General features: G+C 35.9%; 1 protein-coding gene across 3 annotated transcripts in view; it reads right to left on the reverse strand.

Annotated features, from left to right (window-relative positions):
- Window positions 1-20,073, reverse strand: part of LOC132158899 (raftlin-like) — an 86,802-nt gene that overhangs the window by 65,062 nt on the left and 1,667 nt on the right. For all 3 annotated transcript variants that reach the window (XM_059568516.1, XM_059568517.1, XM_059568515.1), the window contains exon 2: window positions 9,541-9,712. In XM_059568516.1, coding sequence (XP_059424499.1) covers window positions 9,541-9,685 — 145 coding nt within the window. In that variant the 5' untranslated portion in view covers window positions 9,686-9,712. The remainder of the gene's footprint in view (window positions 1-9,540; window positions 9,713-20,073) is intronic.

Below are 20,073 nucleotides of genomic sequence, written 5' to 3' on the forward strand. Positions count from 1 at the left end.
CAGAGGAAGGAACTTTGCAGAGATCTGCACTTCCTGTTGGTAAGAACGCGGTCATGCGCTCGCTTTTGACAACACGTGATTTTACTGATTTTACACGTGTGACATAACCACAACAATAGATTTTGGTGACTGTTAGTTTATTTAATGCATTAGAAGCACAACTCCCACGAGGTATTGTTTTGAACATTATCAGATAATAAAGTATTATCTAACATTAAAATAATTAGAATGAAAAATAATGGTCTCCTGTCAGATATCTTGACCTCTCTCCATTTTGACGTCAGCTTAATATTTAAATAATTAAAGGAATAGTTCACCCAAAAATAAAAACAAAATCTGAAATTGCACCCATCCTCAGGCCATTCAAGATGAAGATGAATTTGTTTCTTCATCAGAACAGATTTGGAGAAATTAAGCATTACATAAAAAAGTCAAGCTGTCTGAATCAGGAGAGAAATATGCACAGTCCAAACATAATTTAAAAGGAAAAATAGACCTAAACAAATATGTGGGTGGATTTTTGATGTAAGAGGACACCAGGGGATGTACTTTTTCACTAGTGGAAGCATAATTATGGATTATGGACTGGTATGCAATTCTTAAAAAAAAAAAAAAGTTAAAACCCCTTGATGATGGGGTTGACGATCCCTTGATTTGTTTCTTACAAACATGCAGCTTTTGGCATCAAAAGACATTAACTAATAGACTGGAGTTGTGCGGTTTACTTGTGGATTATTGTGATGGTTTTATCAGCTGTTCAGACTCTCATTCTGACGGCACCCATTCACTGCAGAGGTTTCATTCGTGAGCAAGTGATGAAATGCTACATTTCTCCAAATTTGTACTGATGATGAAGAAACACACAGATCTGCATTTTGGATGGCCTGAGGGTGAGTAAATTTTTATCTATTGGATTAATTTTTTATTATTATTATTTTATTGTTATTTAATTATTGTTCAAACACAGTTCCCATATTTTGCATGTTACATCCTATTGCAAAAAAAATAAGGAAATTGTTTTTCCTGAAGGTCACATACTTTTTCATTTGCTATTTTTTGAGAAAAATGTAATTAATTTATGCTGAATATCATAATCATATTTTTTTTTAATTTTTTTTATGGAAAGTGCGATTTATGTCTGGTTTCATTGTACTGATGTTAAATTATATAGATTCACATATCAGAACTGTATGTTTAATTCACTCTTCTTTAGATGTTCATTAAGGCAGACAGGATAATCTTTAAAGAAAGATTAAAGGAGACTTTTAAAAGAGAAGGCCTGCTGGTCAGGTGCTCTTAACACATCAAGAAAAAAAGTCACAAATAGTCTGGAAACCTGATCAAGGCATTATGACTTAGCTGTTGACATTTCATGTGTGTATTTCTTGTGCAAGAACACAGCTGCCAGAATCATTTACATGAGAATGTCATTGTTCTGGTTCTGGATGCTGATTGGTTAATACACCATCAAAAAAAAAAAAAAAGAAAAAAAAAAAGAGTGCTCATAAAGAATGTAATTATTTGTTAAAATGCCTGAAAAAATAACCTTGCAAAAATGTATCACGGTTTACATAAAGATGTAAAGCATTACAACTTTTTTCAACATTGAAAATAATCAGAAATGTTGACTGAGCAGCAAATCAGCATATTAGCATGATTTCTGAAGGATCATGTAACACTGAAGACTGGAGTTATGATGCTAAAAATTCAGCTGCGCATCACAGGAACAAATTCAATTTTAAAATATATTCAAACTGAAAATTGTTATTTTAAATTGTAATAATATTTCACAATATTTATCTCTTTCCTGTATTTTAATCAAATAAATGCAGCCTTGGTGAGCAGAAGTCACTTTTAAATTTCCCTGATTGCATCACCTGTGTTTAACATCAGTCCAGCAAATTGGTCATTCCTTCGTGTCATTCCAGTTTAACTTCCTGTGGGATGTGGCCGATTCAGATTCCACCTCGGGAACCTGAATTTTGCACAACCCTGATGCAGGCACAATTTAGTTTTGTCTGTGAAACTAAAGTGAAGCATTTAAGCACAGTCCTGTGGATGAAAAGGCTTCTCATGCTTTGTTTCCATGGAAAAGTAAATGCTATTCCAGTAGAAGGACTTTGCATTGTCAGCGTCTCTATCAACTTTAACCGAATAGCCCATTTGATCTTTAATGCAGGTCCATCTCGCTGAAAAGCTAAAGGAATCGATGCGTCCACATCTGAGAGAATATAACAGAGGTTCACCTGCCTTTGTGCTGAAACCCTTAACCTGACAACAGCAGAGAGCCTCCGTTTCACAGGCTGAGGTTTGAACTTTGGCTCTATGGCAGGGTGTGGGGTCTGGGGTCCAGGGCCCGAACTCATCAGTGCCATTACAGCCCTCCACACGTCGAAGATGAAATGAAGGAAGGTAATGTGGGGAAGCAAATGGCTGTGAATTCTCCTCTGAATGTGACTCCCGCGGCGTCCCTCCGACTCAATTTTCACGCTGCTTGGCTGCAGAATAAAAGCAGCAGTCCCTGCATCCACCTGCTCTAATCCTTTAACCCTGTGCCGACTGTCCTCGCCTTCCCTTTCAGCTGCTTAGCAAAAAGCCCCTCTTGTATTATTGACTGACAGGTTGAATAAATGTATTAGGTATCACTGCATTTTAATAATCTGCCCTGTTCGCTGATGATATCAGGGTTGCGAGCGTGATTTGGAGGGCGGCGTGTGGCCGAGAAGCCGTCCGTAAATGTGTTTTCAATTCCTCTTCCTCTTGACATTTTAAACATTTGAAATCACATTTGAGGGGAATAAAAAACGTGCAGGGCATCTTAAGCACCACGCGGGCGTATTTCGTGTGATGGGTTTTTCGCCACACAACTTATTACAAGGCTCATTCGCTTGCCTAGCAGGATGTTTCTTTGTACACCAGCAATGGAAAAAATGGATTTAGACAAAACACAGTGTTCATTTGGTCTAATTGGTGTTTTATCCCTGAAAATACTATTATTGTTCAGAGATTTTATTATCTTTTTAGTATCCAAGATGTCCTTGTCTGAACCACACAGGAATTTTCCTGTACTTATTTTTTTTACAAGTGTTTTATCAGGATTTTGAATTTTACACTTCATTGTATTGTTTTAAAGTAAACGGAAATGTCCATAAAATTTATGGATAATGTTTTGTGTAATGAGCTGCCAGTACTTTTTCTGTTATTTTACGGGTTTATTTTTTATTATTATTTAAATACAGAAATGCATAATGATTTCAGGTAAACATCAGACGTTTACAAAAATTAAAACAGACACCAATGATACATGAAGCAGTGCTATTTTCATACCATTTAAGTGAAGTGAAGTGAAAGTGACATACAGCCAAGTATAGTGACCCATACTCAGAATTCGTGCTCTGCATTTAACCCATCCAAAGTGCACACACACACAGCAGTGAACACACACAGTCACACAGTCAAACTCTCTAAACACTAGGTTACGACTTTCATGGGGAAGTCGACTTTACATACTATTTAAATTTTTTAATTATTCTTTAAAATATACTTTATTATTTTAATTATAGTTAAAGGTTTAGTAATTTAGTTATGTTATTTAGTTGTGCATTTTTATTAGTTATTATGTCTATATAATATATTTTATTCATTTTTATTTTTAAGTTTCAGTTATTTTAGGCACATTTAAAAGTTCAATTAAATGAAAATAAATGTTGCATTGGCACTAAATAAAAATAAGTGTAATATTTATAAAGTAATAGGTTTATTTATTTACTTAAGTTACCATTTACTTTATTTCAAATAACTTTTTTTTTTTTTTTTTAGTTATCCGTGACATTATTGTAGCACTATAACATGAAACTGAATAGCAGATAATTGTTTTGGGAGGATTTTGATCACAAATGTTTCATATTGAAACTCTGTTTTTATTGCAGGTTCTTCAGATCTAATGATTTTAAACAAAGTCTAGGTGACAACATTATGTGTGATTTTCCTATTTTGTATGATTAGAGCAGTCAATTAAGTTAATAATGTAGCTTGCTTGGTGCCTCGTCTTCCACGCAGTCGCAACATCTGTCTCATGTCATAATATCACAATAACATCGTAAGATAGATTGATGGGTTAAGCACCACGCTGGCATATTTCAACTTATGAGGCCATTTACTTACCTACCATGTTGTTTCTTTGTACCCCAGCATCTGGGAAATTTAGATTTAGATGAAATCAACAACAAATGTAGTGTTAATATGATCTAATTTATGTCTTATTCCAGCAAATAGTGTTATTGCCCATAAGTTTTTTTTAATATTTCAAAATGACCTTTTTGAAGTGACCAAGAGGTCCTTGGACAACCTACTTCATCCTAAAGACCAGAGACCAGCACTAAACCACTAAACAAGTCTGAACCAGGTTAGAAATTCATACTGAAAAATTTTAATAGATACTAATGAGTAGGGTTGGGTACTGAAATCCAGTGCCAATATGGCAATATGGAGCGGACTCAAACAGAGACAGAGGACACAAGGTGTGTTTATCGCTAGATTGTTAGAATATCTGTATCTGTGCAGTTCTTTGACATAAATGCAGTTTACAAAAGGTCACGAGGGAGCAGTCAGTTTCTCATCTATAAAGTTTTCGCTCCGTTCCCTGCTCATCACACCACAGCTGTTTCCTCCAACTACAATCTAGCCCTTAACACATATGAACGCATACTTTAATTATACTTCTTTAAATAAACTTCATTTAAATATACATACTTTATACATACTGTGCAAAAGTCTTAGGCACACTAGTATTTTCACACCAAAGAATGGTGTTCGGCCAGTTATTTATATATTTTGCTGTAGTGTGTCAGTAGAAAATATCAGTTTACATTTCCAAACATTCATTTTGCCATTAATTTGAATAATAATCTAGTGAGATTTTTGAATGCACAAAACAGCCAGTGCTCCACATGGAGATCTGATCTCACCATCATCAAATCTGTCAGTGATTACATGAAGAAACAAAAGAAAGTGAGAAAAACTCAATCCAGAAGAACTGTGGTCATATCTCCAAGACGCTTGAAGAAACCTTCCTGCAAAGCTACCTTAAAAACAATGTGCAAGTGTACCTGGACAAAAGCTGTTTTTAATGCAAAGTTTGGTCACACGAAATATTGATTTGATTAAGTTAATAGAAGTTAATTGATAAAATCCATTTCTGACAATATTTTTGAAAGTATCCTTACTTTACAGCATATTTACACAAGTGCCTAAAACTTCTCGCAGTTTACTGTAGCTTTGGAGGCAGGTTTCTTAAAATGTCTTGAAGATGTTGATACAGTTCCTCTGGATTTAGTTTGTCTAAGTTTCATCTGTTTCTTCATGTAATCACAGACAGATTAGATGATGGTGAGATCAGATCTCTGTGTGGAGCACCGGCTGTTGTCAGACTGCTTGTGCATTAAAAAATCTCACTACATTATTATTAAAATTTAATTTATATATTTAGCAGACTCTTTTATCCAAAGTTTAACCATTTTTCCTAACATGTGTTCCCTGTGAATCGATCCCCCAACATTGCGCTTGCTAACACAATACTCTACCACTTGAGCTACAGGAACACATTATTGGCTAAATTAATGGCAAAATTAATGTTTGGAAATGTAAACTGATATTTCCTACTGACACACTACAGCAAAAGATATAAATAACTGGCTTAAAATCCTTGTTTGGGGTGAAAATACTAATGTACCTAAGACTTTTGCACAGTACTGTACTTTATAAACAACATTGTTGCTACTTTATAAAGAATGACCAAACAGTCATTGACAGAACTAATTAAAGACAGTGACAGAGAGCACTCATTTTAACTAAATATCAGAGTGAGTGACAGAGATACAGTAGAAAAATGTGTGTGGTTATGTATTAAACAATGACTCAGATCATGAAATACATTTATTAGAATTAGAGTAAGGGAAACTCAACTTGGGAAATGAGAGCATCCAAGGAGCGTGTGAAAGCTATGGATTTATTTTTAATATTTTTAATGTTCTTTAATGTTATCCATAGTTTTTTGTGGCTCTTTTTTTGAAGTATTGGTTCAGGCACCGTTTAGGCACCGGTACCATTTTAAAAGTATCGAAATGTCACCGGTATCAAAAAACAAACAAACGATACCCTACTAATGAGACAATCATTGACATTGAAAGTGCTATTTTCCAATCATTTACAGATCTATTGTAGTTTTTTATTAATTATTCATTATTATTTATTTTAAGTTAATAATGTTGCTTGCTTGGTGCCCATCTTCTACGCAGTTTTAACATCTGGCTCCTGTCACAATATCACCACAACATCTCAAGATAGATTGATGGGTCAGATCTCTAAAATAGACGTGGCAGTTCACACAAAGTCTAGCGAAGAGAAGCAATGGTACAGGTTGACCATGGACACATAAAATTAAAAAAGGCGACTGACAAATGTGCAGTCTAATGTTTCCACCCGTGTGGCTTCAGGGAACATTAAGCCAACTGAGGCAGTCTTGGATGAGAAAGTTTATTGTCTTCGTCTTGTAGATGAGACATTTGCTGCTCGTTCTCCCCCTCCTTTAAAGTGCTTTGCAACTCCTCCTTTATGAATAGCAATATATTTGCAATAATAGAGTAGAGGCATTGTGGAGAAATGAAGCGTAGTGGGGGATGTGAGATATGGGCCAATACTGCTAAACATAAGTTCTCGTATTGCGGTGCTCTCTGCAGTGCACATATGCACCCATCTTGCCAAACTCAAGAACATATAGAGCAATCGCATAGCTAGGCTGTTCTATTATATGTTATTACCGTAAAAGCGCTGGCAAACTATCATTTCAGATGTCAGTCATCTGGAACGTTGATTTGGCCCAGGTAATTTGCAGAGGTGAGCTCAACAATGCCTCAAACTGTGCTCAAGTTTGCAATCAAACATCGAAAGGTTTCAATTTAAACACATTTCATAAAATGTTACCGTGATATCCACAAAACAATGTTCTGTAGTCTTACTCTAGTCTAACGATGTTGTTGTGTCTATTTTCTTTGCTTTAGAAACATCTAAGACTTTGATACTCGGACAAAGCAATAATTTAGTTTCTGAATTTTAATTGAGTATTGTGGAAACAGGATGTAGAATTGCAAGTCACATTTGAATGTGTGAAATTGAAATGAATTAAAATGAAAAGAAAATCAGTTTATCATTTTAACTAGAAAAGAACGTTTTTTTCAACACAAACTTTGAGGGCCCTATTTTAATGATCTAAACGCAAAGTGTAAACGGTCCGTGCGCCAGGGCGCATTTTGGAATGGGTTGTCCCTATTCTCTTACAGTTTTTCTCAGTCGCTTTGGTACGTTTCTCGAATCAAACTCACACTTTGCAAAACAGTAAGTGCATTTCTCAAAACAACTCGTACAAATAGCAAAACACCATGGATTATCTGCAAAAGCCAGTCTCTTGCTCAAAATCCTTAGTTCATCTCTCAAAAATATATATCTGTGTCAATGAACATGTCAGTGCCATCGAATGACAAGTCATTGTGTCATAGTTTACGGATAAGACAGTCAAATTGCTTAGTCATGTTGTCAATATAACATTGTACTCTGGAGGGATGTTCTGATGTAAACTATGGCAACATTTTCGATGACAGTTACTGTATTGAACAGTATGCCATATGCTTATGTATGCGATATATGCATTTCAAAAGTAGAAATTTACACATTACTGTATGTGGGATATTGATTGAAAGAGACTGGATAGAATTCCCAGTTACACTTTTACTAGTGGTCTGGCCAAAAAAAAAAAACCTTTACAATGTCATTGTGATATAGAAAAGGAAAAAGAAATATGGGCACAAAGATGAAAATAAGTCAATTGTCAGAATGTGTAACTCTTGTGTTGTCCTCTGTCTATACAGTATAAGCTTTCTAACTGAAGATTCATGAGATGAACCTTTGAGCTATTTCAGAAAAATGGTTTATCATTGGTTCATCATCTACATTCTCCTCATTAGTAAATATTCACTTGCACAAATGGACAAAAAGTCTAATAATAATGTGTAAGAAAAAAAGTGTCCTTGGCAGTTTATGACAACTAGATTAACCATTTTGCATTTAATGACTTATACGATGAATTAAAGACCGATGTTTTGGGGGGTAAGACTGTTTGATGTTTGATGTGCACAAGTGACACAATGATGTGAGAATTGAACAGGTAGTCTGAGAAATGTACCAAAGTGACTGAGAAAAACTGTAATGAGTAATGGGCATAACGTTCAATACACCAATCAGAGTGTCATCTCCCATTCCCTTTAAGAGCGAGATGCGCTCGCGCCATGGCAGATCGCTATTTACATGGCGGAATTTGTTGTCGGAAAAGCTGAATGCTTCTCAAGCAAAGAAACCGATCTGATCGTGCGCAAAGTTAAAGAAGATCATCTACGGGGCAAGCAGGAATCTACCAAAGCTCTGTGCGACGAGTCGGTTAATATATATGTCTGTGTATTGGCACGATTGTTCAATTAATTAGCCAATTTCATTCATCTTTATAAGTAGTAATAGGCTGAATTGCAAATAGGTCACCTTATTCTAATACACGCAATGACTATCCATCAATACATTTTTATATTTATGTAGCCTACACAATAATATTCTTTTACACTGTAATCCTTTTGTTTTTAATATTTGGCATGTTTGGCATGGTCACCCCTGTGTGTAATAAGCAAAGTCAACGCACACTGTGGACCCGACCAGAGGTGCATTTTCTACCTCTTTAAATAACAAAAATATATTGCGCCATTGACTTAAACTTTAGACCAGGTTTGAGTTGGTCTATGGCGCAGTCTATTTTCAGCTCCTTAAAATAGCAATGCGCCTGAACACACCTCTTTTTTAGACCAGCGACCACCATAGATAGATAGATAGATAGATAGATAGATAGATAGATCCTCCTTATATGACTATTCTGATCTGTGGGGTAAGATGTCAGAGAGACTTCTTGCTCACACTACATCTCATCACCCTCTCTTCGAGCCCAAGCCGAGCACCGTTAGTGAGAAATAACAACACCGACAGCTATATTTAGCCAAGGCCCTCTGGATCTTCCCCCATTAGCCACCTCACAGCCCGCAGGCTCCAACATCTCACCGGCAGCCACCTCACAGATCACAGACACCTTGCCGTGCACCTGAAAGCCTCCTCACAGGAACACATTGACTTCCAGAGAGCCAGCTACAGTATGTCATGGAGAGCTTGCTGCGGTATTAGCAGGCAGCTGTGATTCACAGAGAGAATTCCAGGAGGATTTGGGGTTTGTCATTTGCAAGTGTCATCACTTCGGGGATTTGTGGAGCAGCAAAGAATCAAGGAACGTTGTTGGAGAATATCCATGTGCCACGATTTGATTTCTCCTTTCAAAAGTTCCTTGCAAATTATCCTTACCTCAACATTTCTAACTCTGCCGATTGTCTCTTTTAAAAATCACGAGTGAATATCAGAGTGAATACACCAGAGATAGGAGAATGACTGACAGCTTACCATCTTTCCCCACCAGGAAGTCCACGTGGTGGTACGTGTATGCGACCCCGACCTTGGTCTCCACCTGCGGTCTCTTGAGAGTGGAGTAAATCTTTCCTGGACTGTTGTCTTCCGTCTGACGGAACTTCCTCAACCCGCAGCCCATTTCTGCTGAATGAGTGCGCACTTAAGCCTGAGATGAAAGAGATACGGTCAGAAAGACAAAGAGGTTCAAACAATGTCTTCAGCATTCACAACAACACTCATGTACTGTAGATGCATTAAGACACAACAGAGCTGTCCTGCAATTCAATGCACTCTTAAACATAGAGGGTCCAAAAAGGGATTTTCAGCGATACCACAGAAATCCATTTTGGGGTCCATAAAGAGCCTTTCAGTGAACTGTTCTTAACCTATTTGTTTTTTAGTACGAAGAACATTTTAATAATCTCAAGAACCTATTCAAACTATAAAGAAACTTTTGTGCAATGGAAAGTTCCATGGATGTTCTTTATGGAACCATAAATGCTAATAAAGAACCTTATATTTTAGTGTTAAATGCTTTGATGGATACATTTTTTTTATTATTATATATATTCAATAAATTACTATTTACTGTATGCATCATCACCAAGACAATGTTCGATAAAAACAATGACTATATTCTGAAAGCATATTAAAGTGCTATTCTTACTGTTTCAATAGAAAGCGTATCTTTGTACATTATAGAATACAAGGATTATCTGCTATATTTGCCAAAAATGTGTTGCCAACAGAGATTACTGCATGGAATATTTGTCACACAATGCAATGCACTCAATCTGACCTTCCAGTTGTCACAAAATAATATTTAAAAGATATGCAAAATATCTTTATTTAAAATTAAATGTTAAATCGGTGCCAATAGTCTCATGGGACAGCACACTGACACATAGCACCATAGTGCTTTGGCCGTCCCGAGTTTGAATCCCGGCTTGTGGACCTTTCCTGATAAATAATTCATTATTTTATATATATATATATATATATATATATATATATATATATATATATATATATATATATATATATATATATATATATATATATATATATATAAATGTAATAGTTTTTTTTAATAATTTATAAAAATTTAATAATTATGTGAAATTATGACAATAATTGGTAAATTGTAATACGCTTCATTATTGTCAAAATCAATATTCATGTAATAACTTATAATACATTAATGATGATACAAATGATACAATGTAAATAAAAATGTACAAGTAACAAATTAGATATATAAAAATAATAATGATTTTTTTTTGTCATTAAGTTTTTAAATGATTATTATTACCACTAATAATAATATAATTATATTATTATATTGTATATTTAATTTCCAAGATGATTGTACACCACTTTTTAAAACATGCAGTGTGATGTTTGAACTTCTGTTATTATTAATTAATTTCATAATGCATTCTGTTTCACATGCTATTATTCAAACAATAGTAGGCCATAAACAGTAAATACTGCAGAGTATTCAGTTCCAAATATAGTCCATCATTTGTACTTGTTATTGCTTGTCAGTGGCAGGTGGTGCTAAAGGGGAGAGACATTCTCATTCTGTTCTCATTCTATTTTATAATGACATTCACTTTTTATTCAACAGCAATTTGCATATGCTGTAGTCATCAATACTTTTAGTCACTGTAACACAGTATGCAAGTTGCCCGCTTTGTGTTTAATATGCTTAGGGCTTCATCTGTCTGTCAGGTACATTTTTTAAATATTGCATACCTGTATATCTCCTTAAGGTTTAGATGTCAGCTCAGCAGTACACTAGTATATAGATGACCTTAAACCTAATAGACAAGGACTACAAAACCGCAAAACTCCAATTTCGATTTCAATCTCATTACAACTAGCTCCATTCAGGTTCTGCTTTCTTTCAGGTGTTTCCCATGTGGAAAGTAATCTGTCCGTTTTCTCACGTACCACATTAATTTGCCCAGGCGTGCACTGCAAAAGACTGCACGCTGCTGTCCGACAGTTCTTTTCAGCCAGGTACTCCCTCATCCTGTGCTTGTTTGGCAGAAAGCAAGCAGGAAAAGACCCAATTAAGGGCACACTAGATTACGAAATCAGCTACTAAATAAATAAATAAGAGGCATAAATGGGCTTCAGCACATCATGGGAGCCCAATCTTTCAGTTGGCAGGCTGGGAATTAACACGTCCAGCTAGCGAGAGGCCAAAAGTGCTCTCTGTTCATCAGCCAAAGCAACTTCCTTTTCCAAATCTAAAGTGACAGCCGCCGACAGTCGCAAGCGGATCAGAAGGGTGCAGGTAATATCCCATTGTGGACAGCTGATTAAACCTAGGGTGGGCCATTGATGAAGAATACACTCTATTATGTTCCTGTCTAATTACAGCGGCCGGGAAGCATGATCTGAGAGGCGGCGACGGCCAAGGGTTCTAGAGAATACACGGTTAATGAGGTGAGCCGCTCGAATGAAAAGGTGAGAATCAATCACAGAAAATCAAGGAGCAGATTGCTCATTAGGAGTCAGGATAATGCATAGCGTGCTGGCAACTCCAGCAGCAGGGCGACTTTAATTAGGGTCCAGACGAGAGGCCATGCAGATTTATGAACGCTGTCAAAAGAATCACTGTTTCTAGTGACATGGACGTGAATGGATGCGTTCGGCTATCCGTGGCTGAATCCAATTGGGGAAATGGCATCTCGGGTACAACGGTCATACATCAGCAATTGGATTTTTCTAATCTGATCAATTGAACGAATGAAGTGTGGGAAGATTTTAGACTTGTAGAGATTTTTTGGCGTGGGGAGTCAACATGAAATGAGTGCACAACTGATTTTAATTCGGTAATGGCGCATTTCTGAGTGAAACAGGCTGTTTAATGAGAATTAAATGAAAGGTAGGACTTTTTGTCCATTGGTAATTGATTGGATTGTGAAAAGTGTGCTTTTTTTTAAGATGATACTTTTATTCAGCAAGGATGCTTTAAATTTAAAATATATGAAGGTGAATCTATTTATAATGTTGCAAAATATGCTTTTCTGACTTTCTATCCATAAAATGTTCATGGTTTCCACAAAATATTAAGCATCACTTTTTAAACACTGATAATAATTAAAAAAAAAAAATCTTGAGCAGCATATCAGAATGATTTCTGAAGATCATGTGACACTGAAGACTAGAATATATTACATTTGAAAATAAATTGATATAAAAAATTGCTACTTTAAATTGTAATAATATTTCAAAATTGTACTGTTTTTGCTGCATTAAAAAGAATTCAGCTTTTGTGATCAGAAGAAACTTCATGTGAGTTAAAATGGAAAGTCACTTTAGAAGTAGAGCATTTTATTAAATTGAGTTAAAAGGATTACGTTAAGGGATTAAGTTTTTTTATTCAAAATCAATCAATCAATTATTGATATATAACCCTGGACCACAAAACCAGTCATAAGTCACATAGGTATATTTGTAGCATTGGCCACAATAGCCAACAATACATTGGATGGGTCAAAATTACAGATTTTTGTTTTATTCAATCTTATAAAGATTGTGTTCCATGAAGATATTTTGTCAAATTCCTACCGTTAATATATCAAAACTTAACTTTGATGAGTAATATGCATTGCTAAGAACTTCATTTGGACAACTTTGAAGGCGATTGTTTGCCCCCTTAGAGATACCAGATTTTCAGATAGTTGTATCTCGGCTGAATATTGTCCTATCCTAACAAACCATATATATATATATATATATATATATATATATACACACACACACACACACACACACACACACACACACACACAGACACACACACATATATTTACAAATATTAAAATATTATATATTATTATTTAAATGTGCACATTAGACCAGGAACATTAATGAAAAAATTAAACTGTCAGTTTTGATTTTATGTTGGATCATGATAATTAATGTATTATAGAGCCTGAATGTTAAAGATGTTTTGACTCTGTAAACAGTATGTTTGTCCTAAAAGGCAGGCCAGCTCTGTTTCAAATATCACTCTCTTCTAAAATTTTTCAATCAGATGGAAAAACAACAGACTGCCCCTAAAATAGCCATCTTTGACATTACCTCAACTAGCACAAAGTGGCTTTTTCAGACACCGCTCCATGTTTTGAGCTCAGACATGCTCTCTCTAGAGGCAACAGGCTAAGCGTGTGCTCCGTCAGAGAGAGAAACCAAGCAAAATAAAAAACGAGAGGGGTGGTGCGGCGTGTGAGGAAATCAAAGTTGGTTGGAGGGACTGATATTTGCATAGCTGATAGAGACGAGGAGGGGGGCCTTGAACGAAGAGGCGAGGTATTTTTAGAGCTGACGGAGGAAATGGGAGATGTTTATGATTTCAGAGTGACTACTCCCTCCCCAAGGCTCTGCTTCACGCTACAAGCTTTTGGCAGAACTGTCTCTCTAGTCAACCTGGCAACAGCTCCCTCATGCACTGTAGACTGACAAGAAAAGAGTTCACTTCCAGTATACCATTGCACGGTAGTCTAAATTGAAAGACAAAAAAAAAAAAACAGTTCTCCTGTGACTTTTCATAACGTAAGTGATGGTGAGACTGATGAAAAAGAAAATCCTGGCCGGCCTTTTGATGAACGTTCATTTGTTCCTCAACCTCTCTGTGCTTAGCAAGCGCCTTATATCTTGCTCCACAGGAAATGTTTGTAAAAAATGATAATTTTCCCAGCAACAACCCATTGGGGAGAAGCGATGAGCCGTCTGTGATGACCCCGCTCGGTTTCAGCATTCCTCACTGCTCTAATTCAATAACTGTGTGCAAAGGACACAACTTCAATGTCACGGTTTGCGGCTCTGTTCAAAGCTGCGGTTCAGCTCGTGTTTAGAGATGCATTCCTTCAAAGAGAGACTCAAAAACACTACTCTCCATTTGACCCATTTTCTTTAATGTGGCAAATCAAGCACAAGGCATGGTTTCCTGACTCATGTTTTTTGCTCTCATGGGGTAGGAATGAGGCAGTCTCCCTGTTTGGACTTCCTCCTTCCTTCCTGGACGTCCTGGTCTCAACAAAGACCCCTCACCTGAGCAGGACATTGTGAGGGAATGTGAACACACTTGAACCGACAATGGCACTGTCAAGATCCAAACAAGACAGAAGACACAGTAAAAGCATTAGATTAGTAATCTAAATATGCTAAAAAATAAATAGAGGGATTTTTTGAGGGGGCAGATGAATTAGGGACATTTTTATTTTTAGCCCCATATGAACCATAATGGAAAATGTTACTAAACGTTAAAAAATAATTATATGCGTGTGTATAATTAGTGGCACTGTTTAATATCATCAGGTATTTGTATTTATATGTTATAATGTAAAAAAAATTTCAAACCATTTTCTTATTGCAAAAACCTCTTAGTACATCTGAGTTTGTTTGTTTTTTTTAGCATTTTTGTCAGTCTCATATGTTTAGGTTCAGTCATTTATGTCAAAGGTTCAGTCAAAGGTTATAAGCTAGTTATTAAATGTCTTATTTTCAAAAATGTTATTTTCATAGGAACCTGATAAAAATGCTAATTTCAAAGAAAAAATCTGTTTATATATATATATATATATATATATATATATATATATATATATATATATAAATCATCATAGTGTTATTTATGCATACATGTTATCATGGTAAACATACTATATACTAAGCTATGCTCTCAAAAAATTCCTATAGAAAAAATACAGAATTTTTTTTATTTTCTGTAAAACTATGTTAGATAGAGTTGATCAGTTAGCAAAAACATCTAAGTAACTTATCAAAGATTAAAAAAAAAATAATAATAATAATAATTATTATGGTTAAGAAATAAATGCAAATAGATTTAATGGAATAATTCGGAGAGCTCAAAATTCAGACTTGGAGAAGGGGAAGATTTACAGAAAATGTTGCCTTCATTTTCTGTATTCCTTCACAAAGCTATCGTATGCCAGAATACAGAAGACTGCTTTTACTTTTGGGTGAAGTATTCTGTTGAACGAGAGGCACCCAAACACCAAGCTTTACTCTGAGGACTCATTTCCCGGGTAAATATAATGTCAAGTCTAAACAAAATGTCACAGCAAAATTTAGACAATAAAACTGGGGTTAATTGGTGTCTTGGGAAAGCGTTGCTACTGTATGTCCTTACAAGCTCCAGAACCTTGTGTTCCTGGCCGCTGCTTCACTGCTTGCTTATGGATAATTAGAAGAAATAGGAACCCAGGTACAATAAAAGCCACAATTATAGATTGAATCCAATTTCAGACACACTGCAACTCGTCTGACAGATTGTCTCTTTAAAACCCCTTTCACTGCAGCCCTTCGGATGGGGGGTTTGTGGGGGGAGCACTTTCCCTTTTGTTCAGCATGAACCTAGAAAACCCATCCGCTCAGCGTCCAAGGTCTGGGCATGGACTCGCTGGAAACCCAGACACAGCGGATGGAATTGCCATGGGAACGGGCCCCTTGACAACAATTTCATACCCAAGAGAAGAAAAGAGAGCAATATCTCCCCAGTCTGTTTCTCTCCCTTTATTCGCTTTCTTTGAGATTCTCTCTCATCTTCGCTTTCTCTTTCTTTGATTCTAATTTGGATTATATGCCTTTTCATTCTTACAAGACCAATACAATTTGCTTTATTAAAGAGCTGGGCGATTTCACAGTGATTGTAGAATTATGTCACAGATTTTTGCTATAGACTGTTTTATTTATTGCATTAGTAGAAAAGAGTAGATTACATGGTTTCTATTATTATATTTTGTAAAAAAAAAAGGATTAACTAATTATGTGGAGACAAAATAATTATGGGGCAAATGCAGAGCAATGTCAGTTAAAATGGTCAGCAACTTTATATTTTAAATCATTTAATTGTTTCTTAATATTAGTTTTTTTTCTTGTCCCTTTTTTTAAGGGATAAAATAAGATATTTTTGAAGAATGTTGATCACCAAACAGTTGACAGTAGCCATTGACTTCCATTGTATAGAAAAATGGAAGTCAGTGGCTACAGTCAACTGTTTGGTGATCAACATTCTTCAAAATATCTCCTATAGTCAACTATTCCTTCAAGTGTTTTATAGTGTCACATTTCTTTTAAACTGTCACACTTGTTCATTTGTTATGAATAATCAGATTTTTCGGTTTATTGTGTCCTTCACATAAAAAGAGAAAACAGCAAAATACTTCTGTTGAAGTATTAAATTGATTATTTTTATCCTAAAATGGGCATTACCTGTGGTCACTGAATATATAAACCATTTTTAGAATAATAATAAAAGAAATGAATATATTGTGACTGTACACTTAAAATCAAATGTTCCAAGGTTTCTACAGCAATGCTAAAGAACCGTTTTTGGTTCCCTAAAGTTCTTAAAAGGAATCATTTGAATAATCGAATAAAAATTTTCCTATTACACACTCTTAAAAATAAATGTTCTTTATTGAAAAATATTTAACATACATGGAACCTTTCCACTGCAAAAAAGGTTCTTTCGATTTTTTAAATGTTCACACTAAATGTTGTTTTAAGATCTGTTCAATGAAACTAATTAGGGAACGCAAAAAAATCCTTGTCAGTCTTTATTTTTTTAAGGGTTTAAAGAACCTTTTGAGATTCTATTGATGTAAAATGTTCATGGAACTCTCTATGCCAATAAAAACCTTTGTTTTCAAGAAGAAAAGTGAAGTTTTCTGTCATAGCACCCACCCCAGTGCCCATATGTGAGACAGTATGCTGTGCAAAAGTGTGAGACTGTTTTCAATGGAAACAATCCAGTAAATTTGTAAAGTGAGAATTAAAGCATTTAGTCTCTTTTGAATCTGTTCCTCTTTTAAAACAAAGCCCAACTTCTGTTGCACTCGAGCAAAGTATCGACATGTCCTTCCCGAACACGACTCAATCAATATCACTGCAATTTTCCCAGCCACTCGTTACCAAGCGAGGCGATGAGTCTTCAAGAAATATTTAAGCTGTTTTATTCTGCGTGTGTTTTCCTGCAGCGCTTGCATTTTTACCGCTTTGATTGCTCTGTGTTGTGCCTAGGCATCGCCAGCGGCCTGAATATTTGTGGCAGGAGCTCGTCGCTGCGACAGGAGGGAAGAACCTAATCTACGCTCACATTCAGGAAGCGTAATCTGTTCAAAGTGGCACCTCACGCAGGAGAAGAACAAAAATTACCATTTATCTTCCATCAAGGCGCACAGCTAAAGCTGCGTTTCATCTCCTCAACTGACTCAGCTGTGGAGAAGGTGCCGAATGTGCAGCACAGACAGCGAATGTGACATCTGATTTGTAGGCTGTCTAATCACAGGAGAGGATGTACATTTTCTCTCAGAGAGAGCAGAGGAGAGCCTGCCCTAATTGAACGCGAGGAGAAGCCGTTTAGAGATCACAGGTATAGCCAGGCGAATAACACACTGGGCTTTTTGCGCGTCACGTCTCGGAAGGATGTCATAATTAAGTTTCGAATGCACTCGAAGCGGTCCAATTATCTAAATTAGATTTAATTGAGCACAAGAGAGGATTCTCTGTCCTAATTAGGTTACCAAAATATTGAAGCTTCACGTGTATTAATCATGTTCCTAAAACACCAGCCCAGCTTCCGATGATGATACAGGTAGAATAAACAGCTGCAGGGGTCATAAAGATTCAATTAGCTACACTTTGGCTGCGTGTGACTTATAAGGTGAAGGAAATTACAGATCAAGTTGTTATTCACAAGATTTTCTGTGAAAAAGGCCGCCACTGTTAAAGCCAGTAGAAGAGATCTTAACAATGTCTCAAAAGTTCCCCAGTCTACTTCCAAAAGTCCCAAACATACATATTTTTCATCAAATTTATTATGCCTTCCACATTAATACCAATATTATTTAGGGTGACCAATACATCATCTTAGTCCTGGCCAGGATTTCTAAATTGCCACAAATGTCCGGGTTTTGGCTTTGTTTTCATATTTGTTGAAGGTAATGAGTAAAAGAAGTCTGACCAATAAGGCACTATACATAATCGAACAATCGTGACGTGCGAGAAGGTGGGATTTACAGAGAACAGACTCTAGAGAGCATTTCTGTAGGAAAATAAAGCCAACATCTGGACATTTTAGGCAATTTAAAAATCGTGGCCGAAACATGTGTGAAAAAAAGCATGCATATGGTAATCTGATATATTTGAATATATATTTTACATGTACAGAGTAACTACTGTTATTAATAATAGCTCTGTTCTTACTGTCTAGTCACCAATAGTCTCATTAGTGTTTGGTAAGTCAAGCACCACTAGTAACTTTAGTGATCTGAATGAACCCCTAACTAAAGTACTAAACTTAAATATGTTATTTGACCTGTAATGTTTGTTGCTACTCTTTTGAATGATACTGTTTCAAATAAAAAACATATATTGTAAAAATACGGTAGCATCATTTATGGTAGCATCAACTTGTCAATTTATTTATTTTAATTTTTTGCTATACATTATAACATATTTAAAATTACATGAAATTTCCTGTTAGATTTACAGTTTTGCACTGTATATGGTAAGGGGACTTACAGTTAACGACTTAACAGGTTTTCATCATGGCATTTACAGCCTTCTACTGTTAAAATTATAATCATTTTTAATGTGCTCTTTTTTTATCAGTAGTGAGCAAACTTTTAAATGTCACAAGGGCACAGTAAAACAGATTTAAACATCTCACTTTGTTGTTGCAGGTTGTTTACAGTGCAGCACCCAGCTGGAAATAACTCACAGCACCCTCATTGACACTGACAAGTACCATTCATATTTCTTTTTGAAAATGCACAAAATCGAGTTTGTTTGGTATTTGTTTTTTCTCCCAAGGAAACAACCACTGAGCTGTAATAAAAAGGTCCTGCTGATGCACATATGACACTGAAGTCAGCATTTTTCTCCAGTAACTTGCTAATAGCGATAATGCGTGGGGTCGGAGGTGACTAGCCTGTGATATGATGCACCAGATTCCTCCATGACAACAGCAGCTCTGTGTGTCAGCTCCTGAGGCGCCCGGCACAGCGCAACTCAATGCGCACAGCCTCTGAACCACCGTCTGGAATTGATTAATTCTTTTTTCTTACATTCCTTTCTTAAAGGGCGTTCACACTGACAGCGATTTGCGTCTGTAAGACATTCATTTATAATGAGAGTTGGCAATTTCTGGCAATATGACTGACAGGGACTGTTAGCGGGACCGCCTACTAGCATCAACAGCACAATTAGACTGTGTATAGATTAGCATACTAACATACTACTCATACTCTTTCAGTAAAATTTAGTATGCATGCTGTGTACAGTATGCACATGTTCTATATGCATGTAAGAATTCTTTGATAAACTAGTACATTTGAGAAAATGAGAAGTACTCAAGAAAGAACAGTGCAACAATGCAATGTACTCAACTTGACCTTCCAGTTTTGGCTTTGATTTGTAAAATTTTTAACTCTTTCTTGACTTATTTGATCAGACTGCCAAAAATAAATATACAAAATTTCA

This window comes from Carassius carassius, chromosome 15 (genome assembly GCF_963082965.1).
Source record: "Carassius carassius chromosome 15, fCarCar2.1, whole genome shotgun sequence".
In the NCBI taxonomy this organism is placed as follows: Eukaryota; Metazoa; Chordata; class Actinopteri; order Cypriniformes; family Cyprinidae; genus Carassius; species Carassius carassius.